Here is a 25,766-nt window from a genome sequence, read left to right on the forward strand (position 1 = left end):
TAGAATCTTCAAGAGAGTATGTGTTCAAAAGGGATTCTAACGCAAAAGAAATTCCGAATTTTTTGTTTAATAGCTGTGATGTTGTTAAGTTTACGTAGCGTGAGGTTATTTTGTTTTTGTTCTTGCTTTACATAATTTGTTTTTGGCACTGACGTGAGCCTTGCATGGGCCAACGTTATTATTACTATTTCCCTTTTGTAGTTAAATCCCAGCTCTCAGGAATCAAGTGCCTATTTTTTTTTTCCTGTTATTGTTACATGGTCCTGTAGGGTTGCTATGAGTCGGAATCCACTGGACGGCAGCGGGTTTTGGTTTTGTTACATGATTGTTAAAACAAAGACACGCGTGCATCCAGACGGCTCGAACAGCAAACAGAAGTGGTCATGACTACTGGGACCTCACACTGTCTAGGTTATTTACACTCTGGTTTCACCACTTGTTATTTGTACGACCTTGGGCTAGTGATTTAATCCCTCTGGGCCTTCTCCAAGGAGCCTAGTCTGCTGGCACTGGGTAGGGTCATCGTGAGGATTAAAGAGATAGCACGGTGCTTAGCGCGTAGTAACGTCTGACAGTTGTGGAGCCTTTTCTTTTGACTTTTGCCTCTCAGAGGTTATCAGAACCAGAGTCCCACAACAGCCAATCTTGCGTATGTCCATAAATTTCTCTAGCATTGACATACCTAAACAACAGATATTTCTGCTGCCTCATGATTTTTATGTTAGGTTTTTGGATGATCTCATTCAGTTTGTAATAGTGGCTTCCCACCCTAGTCATTTTCTTCCAAAAAGAAAGTAATTTATTTTCTCCTCAAGTGTTATTGATCGTTATAACATTTCAATTGGTTATCACATTTTGTACAAATACATTAGCATCAGACTTACACATTTAATTATATTGTGTCTGTAAGTTGAGGTTCTCAGCTGGCACAGTTTGTACTTGACTACCCACCTAAAGGCTGGTGGTTCATATGCACCCAGCGGTGCCGTAGAAGAGAGTCCTGGCAGCCTGCTTCCATAAAGATTACAGCCCACCTAAAGGCTGGTGGTTCATACGCACCCAGCGGTGCCGTGGAAGAGAGTCCTGGCAGCCTGCTTCCATAAAGATTACAGCCAGGAAAACCCTAGGGAGCAGTTCTACTCTAAAACACATGGGGTTGCCATGAGTTGGAATCGACTTGATGACAACAGGTCTGGGTTTTTTTTTTCCCCAGTATAAATGCACTAGAGAAAAATCCCTTTCCTGATTTCATTTTTTCCTCCTTCCTTTGTTTGAACTACACCTCCGGCCCTTTGTTGCTCCAGATGGAGCTGAAATATCAGAAAAGAAAGTTGATTTCTTTGCTTTTAAACATGCAGGATGGTAATGACTGTCTGCGTTGCTCGCAGAACTCTGGTGGCACAGTGGTTAAGAGCTAAGGCTGCTAACCAAAAGGTTGGCAGTTCAAATCCACCAGCCGCTCCTTGGAAACCCTATGGGGCAGTTCTACTCTGTCATACAGAGTCACTATGAGTCAGAATCAACTTAACAATGGATTTGGTTTTTTTTTTTTTTTAAGTTGTTTACATGTATTGTCTTACAGTAATTATCTGAGGTGAGTACTGCTAACCCCATTCCATTTATGGGTGAGGAAGTAAAGATGAAAAGATGTTGAATAACCTCTTCAGGGTCACAAACCTAAATACACTACACTAAGTGAATTACAGAAAGATAATTTTGACTGTGAGAAATTTTTGCCCTATGAGCTGACTTTAGACCCCGTCCCCCCTGAATGCCACCCCTTCCTCGCATTCCCCTCCTCCAGTACAAGATGTGATTACTTTGTGGTGGATTATTCACTTAGCGTTATAGCGCTCTTGTTCATGAAGTCTCTACAAGACTGGACTCTGACCCGTCTTTCCTGTCTTCTTTTATGGGGTAGTGCCAAAGACTAGGAGGGAGTCGGGAAAGTCTTCAGCCCCAGGGGCCTGTCGTGAAATAGGTCGTACATGCAGAAGAATGCGTATCGAAAATGTACACCTGAAAGAATAATTACAAAACCAGCACTTGACTATGCCCGGGTCAAGAAAATAGGACTCTGCCAGTTCCTTAGAAGCTTCCTCTTTGCATTTCCTGATGACACCTTCTGCTTCCCTCCCCCAAAGGTAACCATCATCCTGACCTTTGGGTTAGTCACTCCTTGGCTTGTCTGTAGAGCATGACCATCTATAAAAACCAAAAAAACCAAACTCACTGCCGTCAAGTCGATTCCGACTCATAGTGACCCTATAGGACAGAGTAGAACTGCCCCCATGGAATTTCCAAGGAGCACCTGGTGGATTTGAACCACCGACCTTTTGGGGAGCAGCCATAGCACTTAACCACTGCACTACCAGGGTGCATCCCTAAATAAAATACTTAGCGCCGCCTGTAGTTTTGAACATGATTGTAAGTGGAGTCGTCCTGTGTGTAGTCTTCTGAAGCTTGCTTCTCAGTTATTTTTCTTTGATCAGACTCATGAGTAAGGAACTTAGAACAATTAATTTGCTTACCTTGTAACTTTTCATTTACAGAAACAGTTGTTGCTTGTAATTTGTAAAATATAGTTTGTGGTGGAGATAAGTTAGTAAATACTCACGCTTTTCCTCTTTCCCTCTCTCTAGTTATTGTAGCTTTAATAGACAGAATGGGAGATGCCAAAGACAAGGTTCGAGATGAAGCTGTGACTCTGATATTGAAGTTGATGGATCAGGTAGCATCACCCATGGTAGGCCTCACTGTTAAAATCCTGATTTTGCTAATTAAGAAGGAACATCAATAAAGACAGGTGGTAACGATAGTGGGGTCAGTAAAGCCCCAGGGGGCATGATAGTGGAATTTTTTAAACAATGAATGGTTATTAATGCTTAGAAGGAATTGAAATTTATGGTAAATGTCAATATTTAAATTACTGGATTTTCAGTTTTCTTTTTCTTACTTTCTATTCTTCAATGCTTTTTTTTTTTTTAGCTAGCCCATAGTTTTAAATGATTTCACAATATACTGAGTATATTATACTTAATATTTTTTTATTTTCCCTGCCTGCAAGTTAAGTTTATTGAGAAACTTATTTTGACAACTGTGAATGTTACATTGTTAATTTTTGCAGCAGAGACAGGAAGAATATTTTTATTTTAGCAGGTGGTTACTAATTATGTAAGACATATATTCTCTGACAATGACTCATTTTATGAATACAATAGGAATAATTTGTGTCCTTTTATAGAGGTATTTTGAAAGCAGAGCAAAAATATATTGACACATATACAAAGATTTAAAGAATAGCTTATGTTAAGTGGAAAAAAAAAATCCCAGAATATACAGTATGCATAATAATATAATATCATTTAAAATGTATAAAAATTATTATATTTTATAAAAAATCCAGATATAATGAATTGTTAAAGTGAATTGTCTTCCCAGGTACTAGACACCTCACAACTAAATCTTTGTTGTTTGGTGTGGATCTCCTTCGATAGTTTATTGATTCCTTCGATACTTTATTGATTTGTACTTTAAGTTGCTTTTGACTTTCTTTTATTGCAAAAAGTACTGTAAGAAACATCCTTGTACATGTATCTTTGGGTGCAAATATAAACATTTCTATAGGCTGAAGTTCTGGAGATGGTGTTGCTGAGTCATGTTATTCACAGCTAAGATTTTTGTATAAACTTTGGAGTTACCATCCAAAAAGTTTGTCAGGAAGAGAGAAGCACATTAGTAGAACTGAGCAGAAAGTCCACAAAGAGGCATATGATAGATACAAGTGAATTTAGTAAATAGCAAAGGTGGTGTTTCCAAATGTGGAGAAAGGATGGATCGGAACAATTATATCTTTGTGTTTGGAAAAATAGTAGGATTCCTTCTTATGTCAAACTCGTGTACTCATTTTGGATTATTTTTATATTTTATAAATGCTTATTCCAAAAGAGAAGTAAAATAGGAAGCCATAGAATAGGAGCCCTGGTGGTGCAGTAGTTAAACACTCAGCCGTTAACCAAAAGGTCAGTGGTTTGAACCCACCAGTTACTCCACAGGAGAAAGATGTGGCAGCCTGCCTTGGAAACCCTATGGAGCAGTTCTACTCTGTCCTTTAGGGTCGTTACGAGTTGGAATCGACTTGAAGGCTGTGGGTGTGGTGTTTTGTTTTAGCCATAAAATGACTTGCCCAAATACTTTTATGTATTTGAATCCAGTATTAAAAGGAGAACAGACTGAATTGTAAAATGTTGAAAAAGCCTGTTCTGTGTGACAGTCTGTAGCCAGTTGCTAGGAAACGTTAGACCTCTCAAATGCTCACTGGACTACTGAGCTTTTAGTGGTAGCATTGTTGTTGAAGGTTACTAAAGCTTAGGAGAAATCCTATGTCCCTGAAAATTCTAAGATGTTTTGATATAAAAAACGAAACGAAACCCATGCCGTCGAGTCGATTCCGACTCATAGCGACCCTATAGGACAGAGTAGAACTGCCCCATAGAGTTTCTAAGGAGCACCTGGTGGATTTGAACTGCCGACCTCTTGGTTAGCAGCCGTAGCACTTAACCACTATGCCACCAGGGTTTCCGTTTAGATACAGGACATGGTTTTTCTGAGAATAAGCAAAAGTGTTATATAAATAAAAACTAAATACAAGATTAAGATATCAAAAAATGTAGTACAAATTTGGCTTAGAAAGACTTCTTTTACATAGTAGAGACGTGAAGTAACTGGGGAGAAAATTCAGTTACCAGTAAGGTTGATAATAAATTAGTAATAAGGTTGGAAAGAGATAAAAGGTTACAACATGAGTAATTTAATTTTTTGTTATATGTGTTCACTTTTTTTTCAAACAGTACATCTGGGAGCAGTTGGCTTCTGGTTTTAAGCACAAGAATTTTCGGTCACGGGAAGGTGTCTGTCTGTGTATTGTTGAGACCTTAAACATGTAAGTTTAATGATTACTTAGAACGGACTTCTTATGTTTTCTATTTTTCTTAAGAAAAACAAAAATCCATATGACAAAGCTGAAGGAAAGCTATGGAAATAGCTATGAAATTTTTAAATAGTTAATAATTGAACTCCAGCACAAGAGTTCTAGTTTGATGCCTTTATCTGTTTTTTGTGTATGTTGTTATCTTCCATGTTGTTAATTTTAGATTATCATTCAGTGGTAAGAAGTGCTTTGTTCTTTCTCTCCTTCTTTTTCTTCAGTGTATTAGCAGTAGCCACTCAAAGTAGGCGGTCATATAACTGATACACTGATAACACAGGACCCATTTCTGGGCTGGTGATTTGGAATTGTTGTTAACTCAGTGGGATTTCAGATATTGTAGCCAGTGTTCTTTCTTTCTGTCTCTATCTTTCTCTTGGTGGTTTACAATAGGCTTCCTAGAGCAGTATGGGTGGCTACTAAAGTCATAGACTGAATAAGACTCTCCCAGGTAACTAGAGAGCAGGTCTGGTACCGGCGTGCAGGGCTCTGACTGCATGGATGCTACAGAGCTCAGGACTGCCAGTCTGCACAGATAGTAAGCTGAGGCCTTTTGTCCTCATGCTAGATCTTTTTTTTTTTTCCAGCTTCTGTGCGACATAATAGGTAATAAGTAGTAGCTTTCCACTTTTTCTTTTACTTCCTTTTCTCTAACGGTATTCTCGTACTCCTTTCTGCCATTTAGAGTTTGGGAGTGCATTCTGTATGCGCAACTTTTGTGGTATTTGACATACTTGTCATTTGCTGTCAGCCCATGACCTCATCTAACCATTAATAAACATACATGAAGATCTTTTAATTAAATGAGGTCTTATTTCCTTTTACATCTCTCTAATTTCATTAGAATGCAATGTGAGACTCTGATTTTCTTCGTGAGCACAGATGACTGGTAGATGACTAGGTTTAAATGTGCCATTATGTTCGTGGCTGAACATTTTGGTCTTTTGAATCTTGTGTTGACAGTTTTCAGTGTCAGTTATTAGTTAAGTTGGTGTGTTTCATATCAGGTAGAATTAATTTTTGCTCGTGTCTCATGTCCGTCGTGTTTTAATGATGGGTGCCCAGGCTGTCTGCCATGATATTTGTCTTACTGATACAGACAAAAAGAAAGTATAAGGATATTTTGGTTTACTCTGATTAAAACCTTTTTTTTTTTCCTCAAATTATTTTTAGTTTCGGGGCTCAGCCGTTAGTTCTCAGCAAGTTGGTACCACATTTGTGCACCCTATTTGGAGATTCCAACAGTCAGGTAAAAATTTATTTACATTTAAGGGTTGTCTTTTTGGGTCTTTCTTTTCTGGTGCTCTTAACCCCATTTAAAATAAAGAGGAAAGACAGCGGAGGGGGGTGAAATTAAGATCTTACCTCTTTTTTTTTTTTGTTGTTGCACCAAAGTTAATTTTTAAAAACAATGTATTATATTACCATAAATTGCTTTAGTTTGTCAGATATTTGGCTAGTATTAATGGTAGATGGGATTTAACGGCTAGTTATTGAGTTTTGGAGATAAAATAACAAAGAACCTGGATTCTTTTCTATAGTCCCCTATACACAAATTGTCGGGGGAGGGTTGTTGGTTTCCCTTCTTCATTCCTGAGTATAGCTGGTCCTTGTCGCAGTCATATAACTTTAGCAGGGGATTGGGGCTAGTGCTTTATCACTGGTTAAGATGCCTTCATCTGAGCTGCACACACTCTAGGCAGAATTACAGGGATGTGTTGTAGATCTGTCTGTCCTGCTGGAGTTCAGCCTCGGCTGTAACCTTTCTGGCACAGCTTGCGTATATCGAATGTACCCTGGGCAAGGTTTTTTCTTCTTTCCTGCCCTGGCTCCCCCTCAGGAGGTTTGTAAAGAGAGATTTCTGCGGTCTTTCCAGGTGGTCTTTGACATTGAACTGTCCAAGGGGACCGGAGCTATCTTCCAAATTCTTGTCTTTAGGCCACATTCTTGAAAGGCAGGTTTATTCAAGGAGAATATATTAACCTTGATAATAATTTGTATTCATACAATTATTGGTCATTTTTTACAGAATCTTATTATAAACTTGATTTTTTAAAAGGCCAAACCAGTAACCTTTAATTACAGATTTCTTAGATTTCTGTAAAACCCTTTCACGAGGATTCTCTAGAGGCTTTTCGGCAGGCTCTCTTGGTTTTTGCTATGACCTGCCATGATAATCTTCAGGGGGCTTACAGGCAGTAAAATCACCTTGGAGCTTCAAGTTGGTAAATGGTCGGTAGTGCAGTGTTACTGTAAGATGGAGTATTTTGTTGGGTGGAATGTAAGTTTTAAAATAGTTGTGCATTCTTTGACAGGTGAGAGATGCTGCAGTATTGGCCATAGTGGAGATTTACAGACATGTGGGAGAGAAAGTGAGGGTAGACCTTCAGAGGAGAGGAATTCCTCCTGCTAGGTAAGTCTCGCTGGATTTATTTTTTTGCCATTGTTTAAAAATGTCTTAATTTAAGGTGTTTATTTTAAATAAATTATAATTTTTGAAATGTTTCAGAATTCAGAGATGAAAAAGAATATGTACATTCCCATCCCAAACCCTGGTGGCAAAGTGGTTAAGTACTGTGACTGTTAACCAAAAGATGAGCAGTTCGAATCCGCCAGGTGCTCCTTGGAAACCCTATGGGGCAGTTCTACTCTGTCTCATAGGGTCCCTGTGAGTCCGAATCGACTTGACAGCAATGGGTTTGGTTTTGGTTTGGTACCAAACCCAGTGCTGTGGAGTCAACAGCAATGGGTTTCGTTTTGGTGTGGTACCAACCCCAGTGCTGTGGAGTAGACAGCAATGGGTTTGGTTTTGGTTTGGTACCAAACCAGTGCTGTGGAGTCGATTCTGACTCATAGCGACCCTATAGGACAGAGTAGAACTGCCCCATAGGGTTCCTAAGTAGCACCTGGTGGATTTGAACTGCGCACCTGTTGCTTAGCAGTGGAGCTCTTAACCACCACACCGCCAGGGCTCCATGTGTAGGTTATTGCTATTTAAAATATTCTTTAGGTCCTGTAACTTTCTTGGTCACTCTTTCATTATATGTTCATTTATTACTTATATATTATTTAATATGTAATTTAAATAGCTCCCCACGTATTTGTCAGTTTGTCGTACTGTGGAGCTTGTGTGTTGCTGTGATGCTGGAAGCTATTCCACTGGTATTGAGATAACAGCAGGGTCACCTATGGAGGACAGGTTTCAGCTGAGCTTCCAGACTAAGACAGACTAGGAAGAAGGACCCGGCAGTCTACTTCTGAAAAGCATTATCCAGTGAAAACTTTATGAATAGCAGTGGGACATTGTCTGATACAGTGCTGGAAGATGAGCCCCCCAGGTTGGAAGGCCCTCAAAAGATGACTGGGGAAGAGCTGCCTCCTCAAAGTAGAGTCGACCTTAGTGACGTGGATGGAGTAAAGCTTTTGGGATCTTCATTTGCTGATGTGGCATGACTCAAAATGAGAAGAAACAGCTGCAACCATCCATTAATAATTAGAACCTGGAAGGTACGAAGTATGAATCTAGGAAAATTGGAAATCATCAAAAATGAAATGGAATGCATAACCATCGATATCCTAGGCATTAGTGAGCTGAAATGGACTGGTATTGGCCATTTTGAATCGGACAATCATATAGTCTATTATGCTGGGAATGACAACTCAGAGAGGAACGGTGTTGCATTCATCATCAAAAAGAACATTTCAAGATCTATCCTGAAGTACAGCGCTGTCAGTGATAGGATAATATCCATATGCCTACAAGGAAGACCAGTTAATATGACTATTATTCAAATGTACGCACCAACCACTAGGGCCAAAGATGAAGAAATACAAGATTTTTATCAGCTGCTACAGTCAGAAATTCATCAAACACACAATCAAGATGCGTTGATAATTACTGGTGATTGGAATGCAAAAGTTGGAAACAAGAAGGATCAGTAGTTGGAAAATATGGCCTTGGTGATAGAACCAATGCCGGAGATCGAATGATAGAGTTTTGCAAGACCAACGACTTCTTCATTGCAAATACCTTCTTTCACCAACATAAACGGCGACTATACACATGGACCTCACCAGATGGAACACACAGAAATCAAATTGACAACATCTGTGGAAAGAGACGATGGAAAAGCTCAATATCATCAGTCAGAACAAGGCCAGGGGCCGACTGTAGAACAGACCATCAACTGCTCATATGCAAGTTAAAGCTGAAACTGAAGAAAATCAGAGCAAGTCCATGAGAGCCAAAATATGACCTTGAGTATATCCCACCTGAATTTAGAGACCATCTCAGGAATAGATTTGACGCATTGAACACTAGTGACCAAGGACCAGATGAGTTGTGGAATGACATCAAGGACATCATCCATGAAGAAAGCAAGAGGTCACTGAAAAGACAGGAAAGAAAGAAAAGACCAAGATGGATGTCAGAGGAGACTCTGAAACTTGCTCTTGAGCATTGAACAGCTAAAGCAAAAGGAAGAATTGATAAAGTAAAAAACCTGAACAGAAGATTTCAAAGGGCCTCTCGAGAAGACAAAGTATTATAATGACATGCGCAAAGAGCTGGAGATGGAAAACCAAAAGGGAAGAACACGCTCGGAGTTTCTCAAGCTGAAAGAACTGGAGAAAAAATTCAAGCCTCGAGTTGCAATAGTGAAGGATTCCATGGAGAAAATATTAAGTGATGCAGGAAGCATCAAAAGAAGATGGAAGGAATACACAGAGTCATTATACCAAAAAGAATTAATCGATATTCAACCATTTCAAGAGGTGGCATATGATCAGGAACCAATGGTACTGAAGGAAGAAGTCCAAGCTGCTCTGAAGGCATTGGTGAAAAACAAGGCTCCAGGAACTGATGGAATATCAAGTGAGATGTTTCAACAAACAGATGCAGCGCTGGAGGTGCTCCCTTGTCTATGCCAAGAAATATGGAAGACAGCTTCCTGGCCAACTGACTGGAAGAGATCCATATTTATGGCTATTCCCAAGAAAGGTGATCCAACCAAATGTGGAAATTATGGAACAATATCATTAATATCACACGCAAGCAAAATTCTGCTGAAGATCATTCAAAAACGGCTGCAGCAGCATATCGACAGGGAACTGCCAGAAATTCAGGCCAGTTTCAGAAGAGGACGTGGAACCAGGGATATCATTGCTGATGTCAGATGGATCGTGGCTGAAAGCAGAGAATACCAGAAGGATGTTTACCTGTGTTTTATTGATTATGCAAAGGCATTTGACTGTGTGGATCATAACAAATTATGGATAACTCTGCGAAGAATGGGAATTCCAGAAGACTTAATTGTGCTCATGAGGAACCTTTACATAGATCAAGAGGCAGTCGTTCAGGCAGAACAAGGGGATACTGATTGGTTTAAAGTCAGGAAAGGTGTGCGTCAGGGTTGTATACTTTCACCATACCTATTTAATCCGTATGCTGAACAAATAATCTGAGAAGCTGGACTGTATGAAGAAGAACAGGCCATCAAGATTGGAGAAAGACTCATTCACAACCTGCGTTGTGCAGATGACACAACCTTGCTTGCTGAAAGTGAAGAGGACTTGAAGCACTTACTAATGAAGATCAAAGACCATAGACTTCAATAGGGATTACACCTCAACATAAAGGAAACAAAAATCCTCACAACTGGACCAATGAGCAACATCATGATAAATGGAGAAAAGACTGAAGTTGTCAAGGATTTCATTTTACTTGGATCCACAATCAACGGCCATGGAAGCAGCAGTCAAGAAATCAAAAGATGCATTGCATTGGGCAAATCTGGTGCAAAGGACCTCTTCAGAGTGTTGAAGAGCAAAGATGTCACCCTGAAGACTAAGGTGCACCTGACCCAAGCCATGGTATTTTCAATTGCATCATATACATGTGAAAGCTGGACAATGAATAAAGAAGACCGAAGGAGAAGAGTTGACACCTTTGAATTGTGGTGTTGGCGAAGAATATTGAATATACCATGGACTGCCAAAAGAACGAACAAATCTGTCTTAGAAGAATGCTCCTTAAAGCAAGGATGGCGAGACTGCGTCTTACATACTTTGGACACGTAGTCAGGAGGGATCGGTCCCTAGAGAAGGACATCATGCTTGGCAGAGTACAGGGTCAGCGAAAAAGAGGAAGACCCTTAATGAGGTGGACTGACGCAGTGGCTGCAACAAGGAGCTCAAGCATAACAACGATTGTAAGGATGGCTCAGGACCGGCAGTGTTTCGTTCTGTTGTGCATAGGGTTGCTATGAGTCGGAACCGACTCGACGGCACCTAACAACAACAACAATTAAATACCATTGTCAGGTAACTATTTTTTGATACCAGGTGATAATAGTCATTATTTGAGATATGTTGGGGTAAGGATTTAGTGAAAAAATGTTAATCCAGACAGATCTTGTTGAAAAGCTTCTGGTGTACCAGAACATTTTTTTCCAAAGGACCCTTAGTGCATCTCAGAGTCCACATTTTTATTGAAGATATTGTTCCAATTAAACCTTCTTTTCTTTTTTGCAATGACATTTTAGTCCCCGTTTTAAGGAGATTCACTAAAAGAATTTTTTTAAACTTTTTATTATGTAAAATTTTAAACATATGCAAAAGTTGGTATAGTAGTATAATGAACCTCCAGGTATCTGTTACCTCAGTTAAGCAGTTAACTTGTGCCAGTTTCGTATCAGATGTATGGGGACCTACTTTTTACCTATCTCCTGTATTATTTTGAAGCAAATCAAAGTCATGAAAACATTTCATTTGAAATTTATTTCAGTATATTTCTAAAAGAAAATTTTTTTTTTTTCATTTACAACCACAATACCATTGTAACTCCTTAACAAATTGAATGTAATTACATAGTACCAAATACTCAGTTAGGGTTCAAATTTCCAGTTGTTTTATAAATGCTTTAAGTATGTATGAATTTTTCACAGTTTGTTTGAATCAGAATCCAAATAGAGTCCATACGTAAATTTTTATGTTCCCCCAGCATGCTCTTTTTTTTTTTTAATTTCCCCTCGCATTTTATTTATTGAACATGCTGGCTAGTTTATCCTGTGAAGCTTCCCACGTTCTAGACTTTGGTGATTCTTTTCCTGTGGTATGATTTACTGTGGAGTTGCTGTGAGTTGGAACTGATGCTATGACAGCGGGCTTGACTTTTTTTTTTTTTTTTTTGGTTTACCATGTTCTTCTCTCCTCATTATATACTATAAATAAGTAGCTGGATCTAGGGGCTCGGTCAGAATTTATTGTGCAGTCGGGAGAAGGCTTCTTCATAGGTAATATTAGTGTGTTGTAGTATCAGGAGTCTCTTAATAGCTGTAGATTTTTTACAGTACCAATTGTTTTCTGATAACAAGGTTGTCCCGTAAATAGGCAGTTTGTTTACTCGTTCATTTATTTACTTTCTACTTCCAGGGCTGACAGAAATTTCAGTTGAGTAAATGCCGTATCATTTCGTTTGATGAGAGAAGTGATATTAACATATATTTTTTCTATGTGTGTGAATGCGTTTGTGTACATATGTATGTACATTAAGTATTTTTAACTTTTTATTGTAGTTACTTTTTTATTGAAGTATTTTTTAGTTTTATTCAAGTATGATACCCATACAGAATGTAATCAAATCGTAAGTATGCGGCTCTATAAGTTATTATAGAGTGACTACACCCATGTGTCTACCATACAGGTGTAGACGTAGAACTTTACAACATCCTAGACTTCTTTCCACACCCCCTTTCAGTCCCTTCCTCTTGCTCTCTTCCCAGAGGGAACCACAATTCTGAGTTCTGCTACCATAGCTTAGTTTTTCCTGTTTCTGAATTTTAGAGAAGTAGAATTACATAATATGTGCTCTTTTTAGGACTGTTTTTTTTCAATCAATATTATCTTTTTAAGGGTTTGGATCCAGCTGTAGTTGTTTATTTTCCTTGCCGTGTAGTTTTCCATTGTATGACTAGATCATACTTTGTTGATAGACATGTGGGTTGTTTGCAGTTTTTAGCTTTTATGAGTAATGTTGCTAAAAGCATTCTTGCACATATTTTTTTGGTGTACATAATTATTCTTTTGGAATATATCTAAGAGTGAAATTGTTGGGCCATAGGGTATGTTCGTGCTCACCTTTAGTTGATACCACCAAACAGTTTTTAAGACTAGTTGTACCTATTTATATTCTCACTAGCATTGTTTTCAGGTTCACATTATTCTACACTTTTACCGATATCTGGTATTAGTCCCATCATGCAGCCGGATGGATTGCTTTTATATGACCTTTGTTGCCATCATCTTGTAACCCCCACTGAACAATTGGGTAGGACTATGTAAATAAGGTGCTTATGACTCATCAAGGGGGTTGGACAGCTCGTTAATAATACAAATAAGGTGCATGACCTACTTGTGGGGGGTGTGACCCTGCAAATAAGGTGTGTGGAACTGGAATGAGGGGATCGGTCAGTTTTTCCATCCTGCTAGGCTTAAAATGAGCCATCCCGGAGGTGGGAAGAGGGGACCTCAGTACCACCAAGAAAGAGGAGCTGGAAGTAGAGAAGACCTGGAGGTAGAGTACATCCTTTGGACCTGGGGTCCCTCTGCTGAGAACCTCCTAGACGCAGGAGACAGAGAGCTGTAACACCAGAGGTGGTGAGAGATGATGAGAAGTGACGGTAGCAGAACCAGGAGACTGGCACAAGATGATGCAGTGGGAGTGCTGACCCACAGAGCGAGGATGCTGAAGGCCTTTGTGTAGGAGGCTTGCTGGCAGAGTGGCGTGCCTCCAGGCACTTACTGTAACAGCTAAAGAGCTTTGTAACGCTTGCCTGAGCAGGGCAGAGATGAGGCTGAGAAGCCGAGGGACCGAGGACCAGAGAGAGGCCTGCCTGCGGGCATGGCTGAGAAGAAGCTGTCCTGATTGTAGAATTGTATTCTGAGTCATTCATGGCCCTGAACTGTAGCCTGTTACTTCCCTGATAAACCCTATAATTGTGGATATTGTCTTTGAACTCTGTGGCCACTGCAACAAATTACGGAACCCAGTAGAAAAGTAGAGGGTGGTGTGGGAGGGATGGCTGATGTTAGAGTTGGTAAAAAGATTGGAGGGTGGAGGCGTTTGACTTCCATGTCTTAGGAGTCAACCTTGGGCTGATGATGGGCTTGATTCTTTCTCCTCCTCGTAGTGAAGTTAGATGAGGGGGTCCGATGCCTTAGCACCATTTTTACATATGCTTATAAATTTTAGGTTTCTGGTGGGTTTGTTGTGGTTTCATTGTGATAGCAATCTGCGTTTTTCTAATTACAAATAAAGAAGAGCACCATTTCATGTATTTACCAGCCACTTGGTTATGTTCTTTTGTGAAATATCTTTTCAGATCTTAACCCAGTGGCTTAGTCATCTAGTGCTGCTGTAACAGAAATACAAGTGGATGGCTTTAACAAAGAGAAGTTTATTTTCTCACAGTCTAGTAGGCTAACAAGTCCAATTCAGGGTACCGGCTCCAGGGGAAGGCTTTCCTCTGTCAGCTTTGAAGGAAGATCCTTGTCCTAAATTTTTCTGTGGTCAAGGAGCTTCTCAGGTGCAGGGACTCCAGATCCAAAGGACATGGTCTGCTCCTAGTGCTGCTTTCTTGGTGGTATGAGGTCCCCATGTCTCTCTGCTTGTTTCTCTCTTTTATATCTGATAAGAGACTGGCTTAAGACACTACCTAATCTTGTAGACCTCATCAGTATAGTTGCTGCTAATCTATCTTTTCACAGTATAGTGATAGGATTTACAACACATGGGGAAGTCACATCAGAAGATAAAACGGTAGACAATTATACAAGGGAATCATGACCTAGCCAAGTGGACAGATGTTTTTGGGGGACACAATTCAATACATGACACCCAGTTTTTTTAACTGGATTATGTCTTAGTTATCTAGTGGTGCCATAGCAACTGCCACAAGGAAACGGCTTTAACAACAAGTTTACCCTTTCCCGGTGTAGGCGGCCAGGGGTCCAAACTGAGGGCACTAGCTCCAGGGGAAGGCTTTCTCTCCCTTTCCCGGTGTAGGCGGCCAGGGGTCCAAACTGAGGGCACTAGCTCCAGGGGAAGGCTTTCTCTCCCTTTCCCGGTGTAGGCGGCCAGGGGTCCAAACTGAGGGCACTAGCTCCAGGGGAAGGCTTTCTCTCCCTTTCCCGGTGTAGGCGGCCAGGGGTCCAAACTGAGGGCACTAGCTCCAGGGGAAGGCTTTCTCTCCCTTTCCCGGTGTAGGCGGCCAGGGGTCCAAACTGAGGGCACTAGCTCCAGGGGAAGGCTTTCTCTCCCTTTCCCGGTGTAGGCGGCCAGGGGTCCAAACTGAGGGCACTAGCTCCAGGGGAAGGCTTTCTCTCCCTTTCCCGGTGTAGGCGGCCAGGGGTCCAAACTGAGGGCACTAGCTCCAGGGGAAGGCTTTCTCTCCCTTTCCCGGTGTAGGCGGCCAGGGGTCCAAACTGAGGGCACTAGCTCCAGGGGAAGGCTTTCTCTCCCTTTCCCGGTGTAGGCGGCCAGGGGTCCAAACTGAGGGCACTAGCTCCAGGGGAAGGCTTTCTCTCCCTTTCCCGGTGTAGGCGGCCAGGGGTCCAAACTGAGGGCACTAGCTCCAGGGGAAGGCTTTCTCTCCCTTTCCCGGTGTAGGCGGCCAGGGGTCCAAACTGAGGGCACTAGCTCCAGGGGAAGGCTTTCTCTCCCTTTCCCGGTGTAGGCGGCCAGGGGTCCAAACTGAGGGCACTAGCTCCAGGGGAAGGCTTTCTCTCCCTTTCCCGGTGTAGGCGGCCAGGGGTCCAAACTGAGGGCACTAGCTCCAGGGGAAGGCTTTCTCTCCCTTTCCCGGTGTAGGCGGCCAGGGGTCCAAACTGAGGGCACTAGCTCCAGGGGAAGGCTTTCTCTCCCTTTCCCGGTGTAGGCGGCCAGGGGTCCAAACTGAGGGCACTAGCTCCAGGGGAAGGCTTTCTCTCCCTTTCCCGGTGTAGGCGGCCAGGGGTCCAAACTGAGGGCACTAGCTCCAGGGGAAGGCTTTCTCTCCCTTTCCCGGTGTAGGCGGCCAGGGGTCCAAACTGAGGGCACTAGCTCCAGGGGAAGGCTTTCTCTCCCTTTCCCGGTGTAGGCGGCCAGGGGTCCAAACTGAGGGCACTAGCTCCAGGGGAAGGCTTTCTCTCCCTTTCCCGGTGTAGGCGGCCAGGGGTCCAAACTGAGGGCACTAGCTCCAGGGGAAGGCTTTCTCTCCCTTTCCCGGTGTAGGCGGCCAGGGGTCCAAACTGAGGGCACTAGCTCCAGGGGAAGGCTTTCTCTCCCTTTCCCGGTGTAGGCGGCCAGGGGTCCAAACTGAGGGCACTAGCTCCAGGGGAAGGCTTTCTCTCCCTTTCCCGGTGTAGGCGGCCAGGGGTCCAAACTGAGGGCACTAGCTCCAGGGGAAGGCTTTCTCTCCCTTTCCCGGTGTAGGCGGCCAGGGGTCCAAACTGAGGGCACTAGCTCCAGGGGAAGGCTTTCTCTCCCTTTCCCGGTGTAGGCGGCCAGGGGTCCAAACTGAGGGCACTAGCTCCAGGGGAAGGCTTTCTCTCCCTTTCCCGGTGTAGGCGGCCAGGGGTCCAAACTGAGGGCACTAGCTCCAGGGGAAGGCTTTCTCTCCCTTTCCCGGTGTAGGCGGCCAGGGGTCCAAACTGAGGGCACTAGCTCCAGGGGAAGGCTTTCTCTCCCTTTCCCGGTGTAGGCGGCCAGGGGTCCAAACTGAGGGCACTAGCTCCAGGGGAAGGCTTTCTCTCCCTTTCCCGGTGTAGGCGGCCAGGGGTCCAAACTGAGGGCACTAGCTCCAGGGGAAGGCTTTCTCTCCCTTTCCCGGTGTAGGCGGCCAGGGGTCCAAACTGAGGGCACTAGCTCCAGGGGAAGGCTTTCTCTCCCTTTCCCGGTGTAGGCGGCCAGGGGTCCAAACTGAGGGCACTAGCTCCAGGGGAAGGCTTTCTCTCCCTTTCCCGGTGTAGGCGGCCAGGGGTCCAAACTGAGGGCACTAGCTCCAGGGGAAGGCTTTCTCTCCCTTTCCCGGTGTAGGCGGCCAGGGGTCCAAACTGAGGGCACTAGCTCCAGGGGAAGGCTTTCTCTCCCTTTCCCGGTGTAGGCGGCCAGGGGTCCAAACTGAGGGCACTAGCTCCAGGGGAAGGCTTTCTCTCCCTTTCCCGGTGTAGGCGGCCAGGGGTCCAAACTGAGGGCACTAGCTCCAGGGGAAGGCTTTCTCTCCCTTTCCCGGTGTAGGCGGCCAGGGGTCCAAACTGAGGGCACTAGCTCCAGGGGAAGGCTTTCTCTCCCTTTCCCGGTGTAGGCGGCCAGGGGTCCAAACTGAGGGCACTAGCTCCAGGGGAAGGCTTTCTCTCCCTTTCCCGGTGTAGGCGGCCAGGGGTCCAAACTGAGGGCACTAGCTCCAGGGGAAGGCTTTCTCTCCCTTTCCCGGTGTAGGCGGCCAGGGGTCCAAACTGAGGGCACTAGCTCCAGGGGAAGGCTTTCTCTCCCTTTCCCGGTGTAGGCGGCCAGGGGTCCAAACTGAGGGCACTAGCTCCAGGGGAAGGCTTTCTCTCCCTTTCCCGGTGTAGGCGGCCAGGGGTCCAAACTGAGGGCACTAGCTCCAGGGGAAGGCTTTCTCTCCCTTTCCCGGTGTAGGCGGCCAGGGGTCCAAACTGAGGGCACTAGCTCCAGGGGAAGGCTTTCTCTCCCTTTCCCGGTGTAGGCGGCCAGGGGTCCAAACTGAGGGCACTAGCTCCAGGGGAAGGCTTTCTCTCCCTTTCCCGGTGTAGGCGGCCAGGGGTCCAAACTGAGGGCACTAGCTCCAGGGGAAGGCTTTCTCTCCCTTTCCCGGTGTAGGCGGCCAGGGGTCCAAACTGAGGGCACTAGCTCCAGGGGAAGGCTTTCTCTCCCTTTCCCGGTGTAGGCGGCCAGGGGTCCAAACTGAGGGCACTAGCTCCAGGGGAAGGCTTTCTCTCCCTTTCCCGGTGTAGGCGGCCAGGGGTCCAAACTGAGGGCACTAGCTCCAGGGGAAGGCTTTCTCTCCCTTTCCCGGTGTAGGCGGCCAGGGGTCCAAACTGAGGGCACTAGCTCCAGGGGAAGGCTTTCTCTCCCTTTCCCGGTGTAGGCGGCCAGGGGTCCAAACTGAGGGCACTAGCTCCAGGGGAAGGCTTTCTCTCCCTTTCCCGGTGTAGGCGGCCAGGGGTCCAAACTGAGGGCACTAGCTCCAGGGGAAGGCTTTCTCTCCCTTTCCCGGTGTAGGCGGCCAGGGGTCCAAACTGAGGGCACTAGCTCCAGGGGAAGGCTTTCTCTCCCTTTCCCGGTGTAGGCGGCCAGGGGTCCAAACTGAGGGCACTAGCTCCAGGGGAAGGCTTTCTCTCCCTTTCCCGGTGTAGGCGGCCAGGGGTCCAAACTGAGGGCACTAGCTCCAGGGGAAGGCTTTCTCTCCCTTTCCCGGTGTAGGCGGCCAGGGGTCCAAACTGAGGGCACTAGCTCCAGGGGAAGGCTTTCTCTCCCTTTCCCGGTGTAGGCGGCCAGGGGTCCAAACTGAGGGCACTAGCTCCAGGGGAAGGCTTTCTCTCCCTTTCCCGGTGTAGGCGGCCAGGGGTCCAAACTGAGGGCACTAGCTCCAGGGGAAGGCTTTCTCTCCCTTTCCCGGTGTAGGCGGCCAGGGGTCCAAACTGAGGGCACTAGCTCCAGGGGAAGGCTTTCTCTCCCTTTCCCGGTGTAGGCGGCCAGGGGTCCAAACTGAGGGCACTAGCTCCAGGGGAAGGCTTTCTCTCCCTTTCCCGGTGTAGGCGGCCAGGGGTCCAAACTGAGGGCACTAGCTCCAGGGGAAGGCTTTCTCTCCCTTTCCCGGTGTAGGCGGCCAGGGGTCCAAACTGAGGGCACTAGCTCCAGGGGAAGGCTTTCTCTCCCTTTCCCGGTGTAGGCGGCCAGGGGTCCAAACTGAGGGCACTAGCTCCAGGGGAAGGCTTTCTCTCCCTTTCCCGGTGTAGGCGGCCAGGGGTCCAAACTGAGGGCACTAGCTCCAGGGGAAGGCTTTCTCTCCCTTTCCCGGTGTAGGCGGCCAGGGGTCCAAACTGAGGGCACTAGCTCCAGGGGAAGGCTTTCTCTCCCTTTCCCGGTGTAGGCGGCCAGGGGTCCAAACTGAGGGCACTAGCTCCAGGGGAAGGCTTTCTCTCCCTTTCCCGGTGTAGGCGGCCAGGGGTCCAAACTGAGGGCACTAGCTCCAGGGGAAGGCTTTCTCTCCCTTTCCCGGTGTAGGCGGCCAGGGGTCCAAACTGAGGGCACTAGCTCCAGGGGAAGGCTTTCTCTCCCTTTCCCGGTGTAGGCGGCCAGGGGTCCAAACTGAGGGCACTAGCTCCAGGGGAAGGCTTTCTCTCCCTTTCCCGGTGTAGGCGGCCAGGGGTCCAAACTGAGGGCACTAGCTCCAGGGGAAGGCTTTCTCTCCCTTTCCCGGTGTAGGCGGCCAGGGGTCCAAACTGAGGGCACTAGCTCCAGGGGAAGGCTTTCTCTCCCTTTCCCGGTGTAGGCGGCCAGGGGTCCAAACTGAGGGCACTAGCTCCAGGGGAAGGCTTTCTCTCCCTTTCCCGGTGTAGGCGGCCAGGGGTCCAAACTGAGGGCACTAGCTCCAGGGGAAGGCTTTCTCTCCCTTTCCCGGTGTAGGCGGCCAGGGGTCCAAACTGAGGGCACTAGCTCCAGGGGAAGGCTTTCTCTCCCTTTCCCGGTGTAGGCGGCCAGGGGTCCAAACTGAGGGCACTAGCTCCAGGGGAAGGCTTTCTCTCCCTTTCCCGGTGTAGGCGGCCAGGGGTCCAAACTGAGGGCACTAGCTCCAGGGGAAGGCTTTCTCTCCCTTTCCCGGTGTAGGCGGCCAGGGGTCCAAACTGAGGGCACTAGCTCCAGGGGAAGGCTTTCTCTCCCTTTCCCGGTGTAGGCGGCCAGGGGTCCAAACTGAGGGCACTAGCTCCAGGGGAAGGCTTTCTCTCCCTTTCCCGGTGTAGGCGGCCAGGGGTCCAAACTGAGGGCACTAGCTCCAGGGGAAGGCTTTCTCTCCCTTTCCCGGTGTAGGCGGCCAGGGGTCCAAACTGAGGGCACTAGCTCCAGGGGAAGGCTTTCTCTCCCTTTCCCGGTGTAGGCGGCCAGGGGTCCAAACTGAGGGCACTAGCTCCAGGGGAAGGCTTTCTCTCCCTTTCCCGGTGTAGGCGGCCAGGGGTCCAAACTGAGGGCACTAGCTCCAGGGGAAGGCTTTCTCTCCCTTTCCCGGTGTAGGCGGCCAGGGGTCCAAACTGAGGGCACTAGCTCCAGGGGAAGGCTTTCTCTCCCTTTCCCGGTGTAGGCGGCCAGGGGTCCAAACTGAGGGCACTAGCTCCAGGGGAAGGCTTTCTCTCCCTTTCCCGGTGTAGGCGGCCAGGGGTCCAAACTGAGGGCACTAGCTCCAGGGGAAGGCTTTCTCTCCCTTTCCCGGTGTAGGCGGCCAGGGGTCCAAACTGAGGGCACTAGCTCCAGGGGAAGGCTTTCTCTCCCTTTCCCGGTGTAGGCGGCCAGGGGTCCAAACTGAGGGCACTAGCTCCAGGGGAAGGCTTTCTCTCCCTTTCCCGGTGTAGGCGGCCAGGGGTCCAAACTGAGGGCACTAGCTCCAGGGGAAGGCTTTCTCTCCCTTTCCCGGTGTAGGCGGCCAGGGGTCCAAACTGAGGGCACTAGCTCCAGGGGAAGGCTTTCTCTCCCTTTCCCGGTGTAGGCGGCCAGGGGTCCAAACTGAGGGCACTAGCTCCAGGGGAAGGCTTTCTCTCCCTTTCCCGGTGTAGGCGGCCAGGGGTCCAAACTGAGGGCACTAGCTCCAGGGGAAGGCTTTCTCTCCCTTTCCCGGTGTAGGCGGCCAGGGGTCCAAACTGAGGGCACTAGCTCCAGGGGAAGGCTTTCTCTCCCTTTCCCGGTGTAGGCGGCCAGGGGTCCAAACTGAGGGCACTAGCTCCAGGGGAAGGCTTTCTCTCCCTTTCCCGGTGTAGGCGGCCAGGGGTCCAAACTGAGGGCACTAGCTCCAGGGGAAGGCTTTCTCTCCCTTTCCCGGTGTAGGCGGCCAGGGGTCCAAACTGAGGGCACTAGCTCCAGGGGAAGGCTTTCTCTCCCTTTCCCGGTGTAGGCGGCCAGGGGTCCAAACTGAGGGCACTAGCTCCAGGGGAAGGCTTTCTCTCCCTTTCCCGGTGTAGGCGGCCAGGGGTCCAAACTGAGGGCACTAGCTCCAGGGGAAGGCTTTCTCTCCCTTTCCCGGTGTAGGCGGCCAGGGGTCCAAACTGAGGGCACTAGCTCCAGGGGAAGGCTTTCTCTCCCTTTCCCGGTGTAGGCGGCCAGGGGTCCAAACTGAGGGCACTAGCTCCAGGGGAAGGCTTTCTCTCCCTTTCCCGGTGTAGGCGGCCAGGGGTCCAAACTGAGGGCACTAGCTCCAGGGGAAGGCTTTCTCTCCCTTTCCCGGTGTAGGCGGCCAGGGGTCCAAACTGAGGGCACTAGCTCCAGGGGAAGGCTTTCTCTCCCTTTCCCGGTGTAGGCGGCCAGGGGTCCAAACTGAGGGCACTAGCTCCAGGGGAAGGCTTTCTCTCCCTTTCCCGGTGTAGGCGGCCAGGGGTCCAAACTGAGGGCACTAGCTCCAGGGGAAGGCTTTCTCTCCCTTTCCCGGTGTAGGCGGCCAGGGGTCCAAACTGAGGGCACTAGCTCCAGGGGAAGGCTTTCTCTCCCTTTCCCGGTGTAGGCGGCCAGGGGTCCAAACTGAGGGCACTAGCTCCAGGGGAAGGCTTTCTCTCCCTTTCCCGGTGTAGGCGGCCAGGGGTCCAAACTGAGGGCACTAGCTCCAGGGGAAGGCTTTCTCTCCCTTTCCCGGTGTAGGCGGCCAGGGGTCCAAACTGAGGGCACTAGCTCCAGGGGAAGGCTTTCTCTCCCTTTCCCGGTGTAGGCGGCCAGGGGTCCAAACTGAGGGCACTAGCTCCAGGGGAAGGCTTTCTCTCCCTTTCCCGGTGTAGGCGGCCAGGGGTCCAAACTGAGGGCACTAGCTCCAGGGGAAGGCTTTCTCTCCCTTTCCCGGTGTAGGCGGCCAGGGGTCCAAACTGAGGGCACTAGCTCCAGGGGAAGGCTTTCTCTCCCTTTCCCGGTGTAGGCGGCCAGGGGTCCAAACTGAGGGCACTAGCTCCAGGGGAAGGCTTTCTCTCCCTTTCCCGGTGTAGGCGGCCAGGGGTCCAAACTGAGGGCACTAGCTCCAGGGGAAGGCTTTCTCTCCCTTTCCCGGTGTAGGCGGCCAGGGGTCCAAACTGAGGGCACTAGCTCCAGGGGAAGGCTTTCTCTCCCTTTCCCGGTGTAGGCGGCCAGGGGTCCAAACTGAGGGCACTAGCTCCAGGGGAAGGCTTTCTCTCCCTTTCCCGGTGTAGGCGGCCAGGGGTCCAAACTGAGGGCACTAGCTCCAGGGGAAGGCTTTCTCTCCCTTTCCCGGTGTAGGCGGCCAGGGGTCCAAACTGAGGGCACTAGCTCCAGGGGAAGGCTTTCTCTCCCTTTCCCGGTGTAGGCGGCCAGGGGTCCAAACTGAGGGCACTAGCTCCAGGGGAAGGCTTTCTCTCCCTTTCCCGGTGTAGGCGGCCAGGGGTCCAAACTGAGGGCACTAGCTCCAGGGGAAGGCTTTCTCTCCCTTTCCCGGTGTAGGCGGCCAGGGGTCCAAACTGAGGGCACTAGCTCCAGGGGAAGGCTTTCTCTCCCTTTCCCGGTGTAGGCGGCCAGGGGTCCAAACTGAGGGCACTAGCTCCAGGGGAAGGCTTTCTCTCCCTTTCCCGGTGTAGGCGGCCAGGGGTCCAAACTGAGGGCACTAGCTCCAGGGGAAGGCTTTCTCTCCCTTTCCCGGTGTAGGCGGCCAGGGGTCCAAACTGAGGGCACTAGCTCCAGGGGAAGGCTTTCTCTCCCTTTCCCGGTGTAGGCGGCCAGGGGTCCAAACTGAGGGCACTAGCTCCAGGGGAAGGCTTTCTCTCCCTTTCCCGGTGTAGGCGGCCAGGGGTCCAAACTGAGGGCACTAGCTCCAGGGGAAGGCTTTCTCTCCCTTTCCCGGTGTAGGCGGCCAGGGGTCCAAACTGAGGGCACTAGCTCCAGGGGAAGGCTTTCTCTCCCTTTCCCGGTGTAGGCGGCCAGGGGTCCAAACTGAGGGCACTAGCTCCAGGGGAAGGCTTTCTCTCCCTTTCCCGGTGTAGGCGGCCAGGGGTCCAAACTGAGGGCACTAGCTCCAGGGGAAGGCTTTCTCTCCCTTTCCCGGTGTAGGCGGCCAGGGGTCCAAACTGAGGGCACTAGCTCCAGGGGAAGGCTTTCTCTCCCTTTCCCGGTGTAGGCGGCCAGGGGTCCAAACTGAGGGCACTAGCTCCAGGGGAAGGCTTTCTCTCCCTTTCCCGGTGTAGGCGGCCAGGGGTCCAAACTGAGGGCACTAGCTCCAGGGGAAGGCTTTCTCTCCCTTTCCCGGTGTAGGCGGCCAGGGGTCCAAACTGAGGGCACTAGCTCCAGGGGAAGGCTTTCTCTCCCTTTCCCGGTGTAGGCGGCCAGGGGTCCAAACTGAGGGCACTAGCTCCAGGGGAAGGCTTTCTCTCCCTTTCCCGGTGTAGGCGGCCAGGGGTCCAAACTGAGGGCACTAGCTCCAGGGGAAGGCTTTCTCTCCCTTTCCCGGTGTAGGCGGCCAGGGGTCCAAACTGAGGGCACTAGCTCCAGGGGAAGGCTTTCTCTCCCTTTCCCGGTGTAGGCGGCCAGGGGTCCAAACTGAGGGCACTAGCTCCAGGGGAAGGCTTTCTCTCCCTTTCCCGGTGTAGGCGGCCAGGGGTCCAAACTGAGGGCACTAGCTCCAGGGGAAGGCTTTCTCTCCCTTTCCCGGTGTAGGCGGCCAGGGGTCCAAACTGAGGGCACTAGCTCCAGGGGAAGGCTTTCTCTCCCTTTCCCGGTGTAGGCGGCCAGGGGTCCAAACTGAGGGCACTAGCTCCAGGGGAAGGCTTTCTCTCCCTTTCCCGGTGTAGGCGGCCAGGGGTCCAAACTGAGGGCACTAGCTCCAGGGGAAGGCTTTCTCTCCCTTTCCCGGTGTAGGCGGCCAGGGGTCCAAACTGAGGGCACTAGCTCCAGGGGAAGGCTTTCTCTCCCTTTCCCGGTGTAGGCGGCCAGGGGTCCAAACTGAGGGCACTAGCTCCAGGGGAAGGCTTTCTCTCCCTTTCCCGGTGTAGGCGGCCAGGGGTCCAAACTGAGGGCACTAGCTCCAGGGGAAGGCTTTCTCTCCCTTTCCCGGTGTAGGCGGCCAGGGGTCCAAACTGAGGGCACTAGCTCCAGGGGAAGGCTTTCTCTCCCTTTCCCGGTGTAGGCGGCCAGGGGTCCAAACTGAGGGCACTAGCTCCAGGGGAAGGCTTTCTCTCCCTTTCCCGGTGTAGGCGGCCAGGGGTCCAAACTGAGGGCACTAGCTCCAGGGGAAGGCTTTCTCTCCCTTTCCCGGTGTAGGCGGCCAGGGGTCCAAACTGAGGGCACTAGCTCCAGGGGAAGGCTTTCTCTCCCTTTCCCGGTGTAGGCGGCCAGGGGTCCAAACTGAGGGCACTAGCTCCAGGGGAAGGCTTTCTCTCCCTTTCCCGGTGTAGGCGGCCAGGGGTCCAAACTGAGGGCACTAGCTCCAGGGGAAGGCTTTCTCTCCCTTTCCCGGTGTAGGCGGCCAGGGGTCCAAACTGAGGGCACTAGCTCCAGGGGAAGGCTTTCTCTCCCTTTCCCGGTGTAGGCGGCCAGGGGTCCAAACTGAGGGCACTAGCTCCAGGGGAAGGCTTTCTCTCCCTTTCCCGGTGTAGGCGGCCAGGGGTCCAAACTGAGGGCACTAGCTCCAGGGGAAGGCTTTCTCTCCCTTTCCCGGTGTAGGCGGCCAGGGGTCCAAACTGAGGGCACTAGCTCCAGGGGAAGGCTTTCTCTCCCTTTCCCGGTGTAGGCGGCCAGGGGTCCAAACTGAGGGCACTAGCTCCAGGGGAAGGCTTTCTCTCCCTTTCCCGGTGTAGGCGGCCAGGGGTCCAAACTGAGGGCACTAGCTCCAGGGGAAGGCTTTCTCTCCCTTTCCCGGTGTAGGCGGCCAGGGGTCCAAACTGAGGGCACTAGCTCCAGGGGAAGGCTTTCTCTCCCTTTCCCGGTGTAGGCGGCCAGGGGTCCAAACTGAGGGCACTAGCTCCAGGGGAAGGCTTTCTCTCCCTTTCCCGGTGTAGGCGGCCAGGGGTCCAAACTGAGGGCACTAGCTCCAGGGGAAGGCTTTCTCTCCCTTTCCCGGTGTAGGCGGCCAGGGGTCCAAACTGAGGGCACTAGCTCCAGGGGAAGGCTTTCTCTCCCTTTCCCGGTGTAGGCGGCCAGGGGTCCAAACTGAGGGCACTAGCTCCAGGGGAAGGCTTTCTCTCCCTTTCCCGGTGTAGGCGGCCAGGGGTCCAAACTGAGGGCACTAGCTCCAGGGGAAGGCTTTCTCTCCCTTTCCCGGTGTAGGCGGCCAGGGGTCCAAACTGAGGGCACTAGCTCCAGGGGAAGGCTTTCTCTCCCTTTCCCGGTGTAGGCGGCCAGGGGTCCAAACTGAGGGCACTAGCTCCAGGGGAAGGCTTTCTCTCCCTTTCCCGGTGTAGGCGGCCAGGGGTCCAAACTGAGGGCACTAGCTCCAGGGGAAGGCTTTCTCTCCCTTTCCCGGTGTAGGCGGCCAGGGGTCCAAACTGAGGGCACTAGCTCCAGGGGAAGGCTTTCTCTCTCTTGTCGGCT

The 25,766-nt window shown here is 49.3% G+C and overlaps 1 protein-coding gene across 3 annotated transcripts in view; it reads left to right on the top strand.

The window, feature by feature from the left end:
• Positions 1-25,766, top strand: part of CLASP2 (cytoplasmic linker associated protein 2) — a 187,083-nt gene that overhangs the window by 15,072 nt on the left and 146,245 nt on the right. For all 3 annotated transcript variants that reach the window (XM_049871099.1, XM_049871101.1, XM_049871100.1), the window contains exons 3-6: positions 2,643-2,746; positions 4,851-4,942; positions 6,161-6,236; positions 7,303-7,400. In XM_049871099.1, coding sequence (XP_049727056.1) covers positions 2,643-2,746; positions 4,851-4,942; positions 6,161-6,236; positions 7,303-7,400 — 370 coding nt within the window. The remainder of the gene's footprint in view (positions 1-2,642; positions 2,747-4,850; positions 4,943-6,160; positions 6,237-7,302; positions 7,401-25,766) is intronic.

Source organism: Elephas maximus, chromosome 27 (assembly GCF_024166365.1).
Source record: "Elephas maximus indicus isolate mEleMax1 chromosome 27, mEleMax1 primary haplotype, whole genome shotgun sequence".
Taxonomy (NCBI): Eukaryota; Metazoa; Chordata; class Mammalia; order Proboscidea; family Elephantidae; genus Elephas; species Elephas maximus.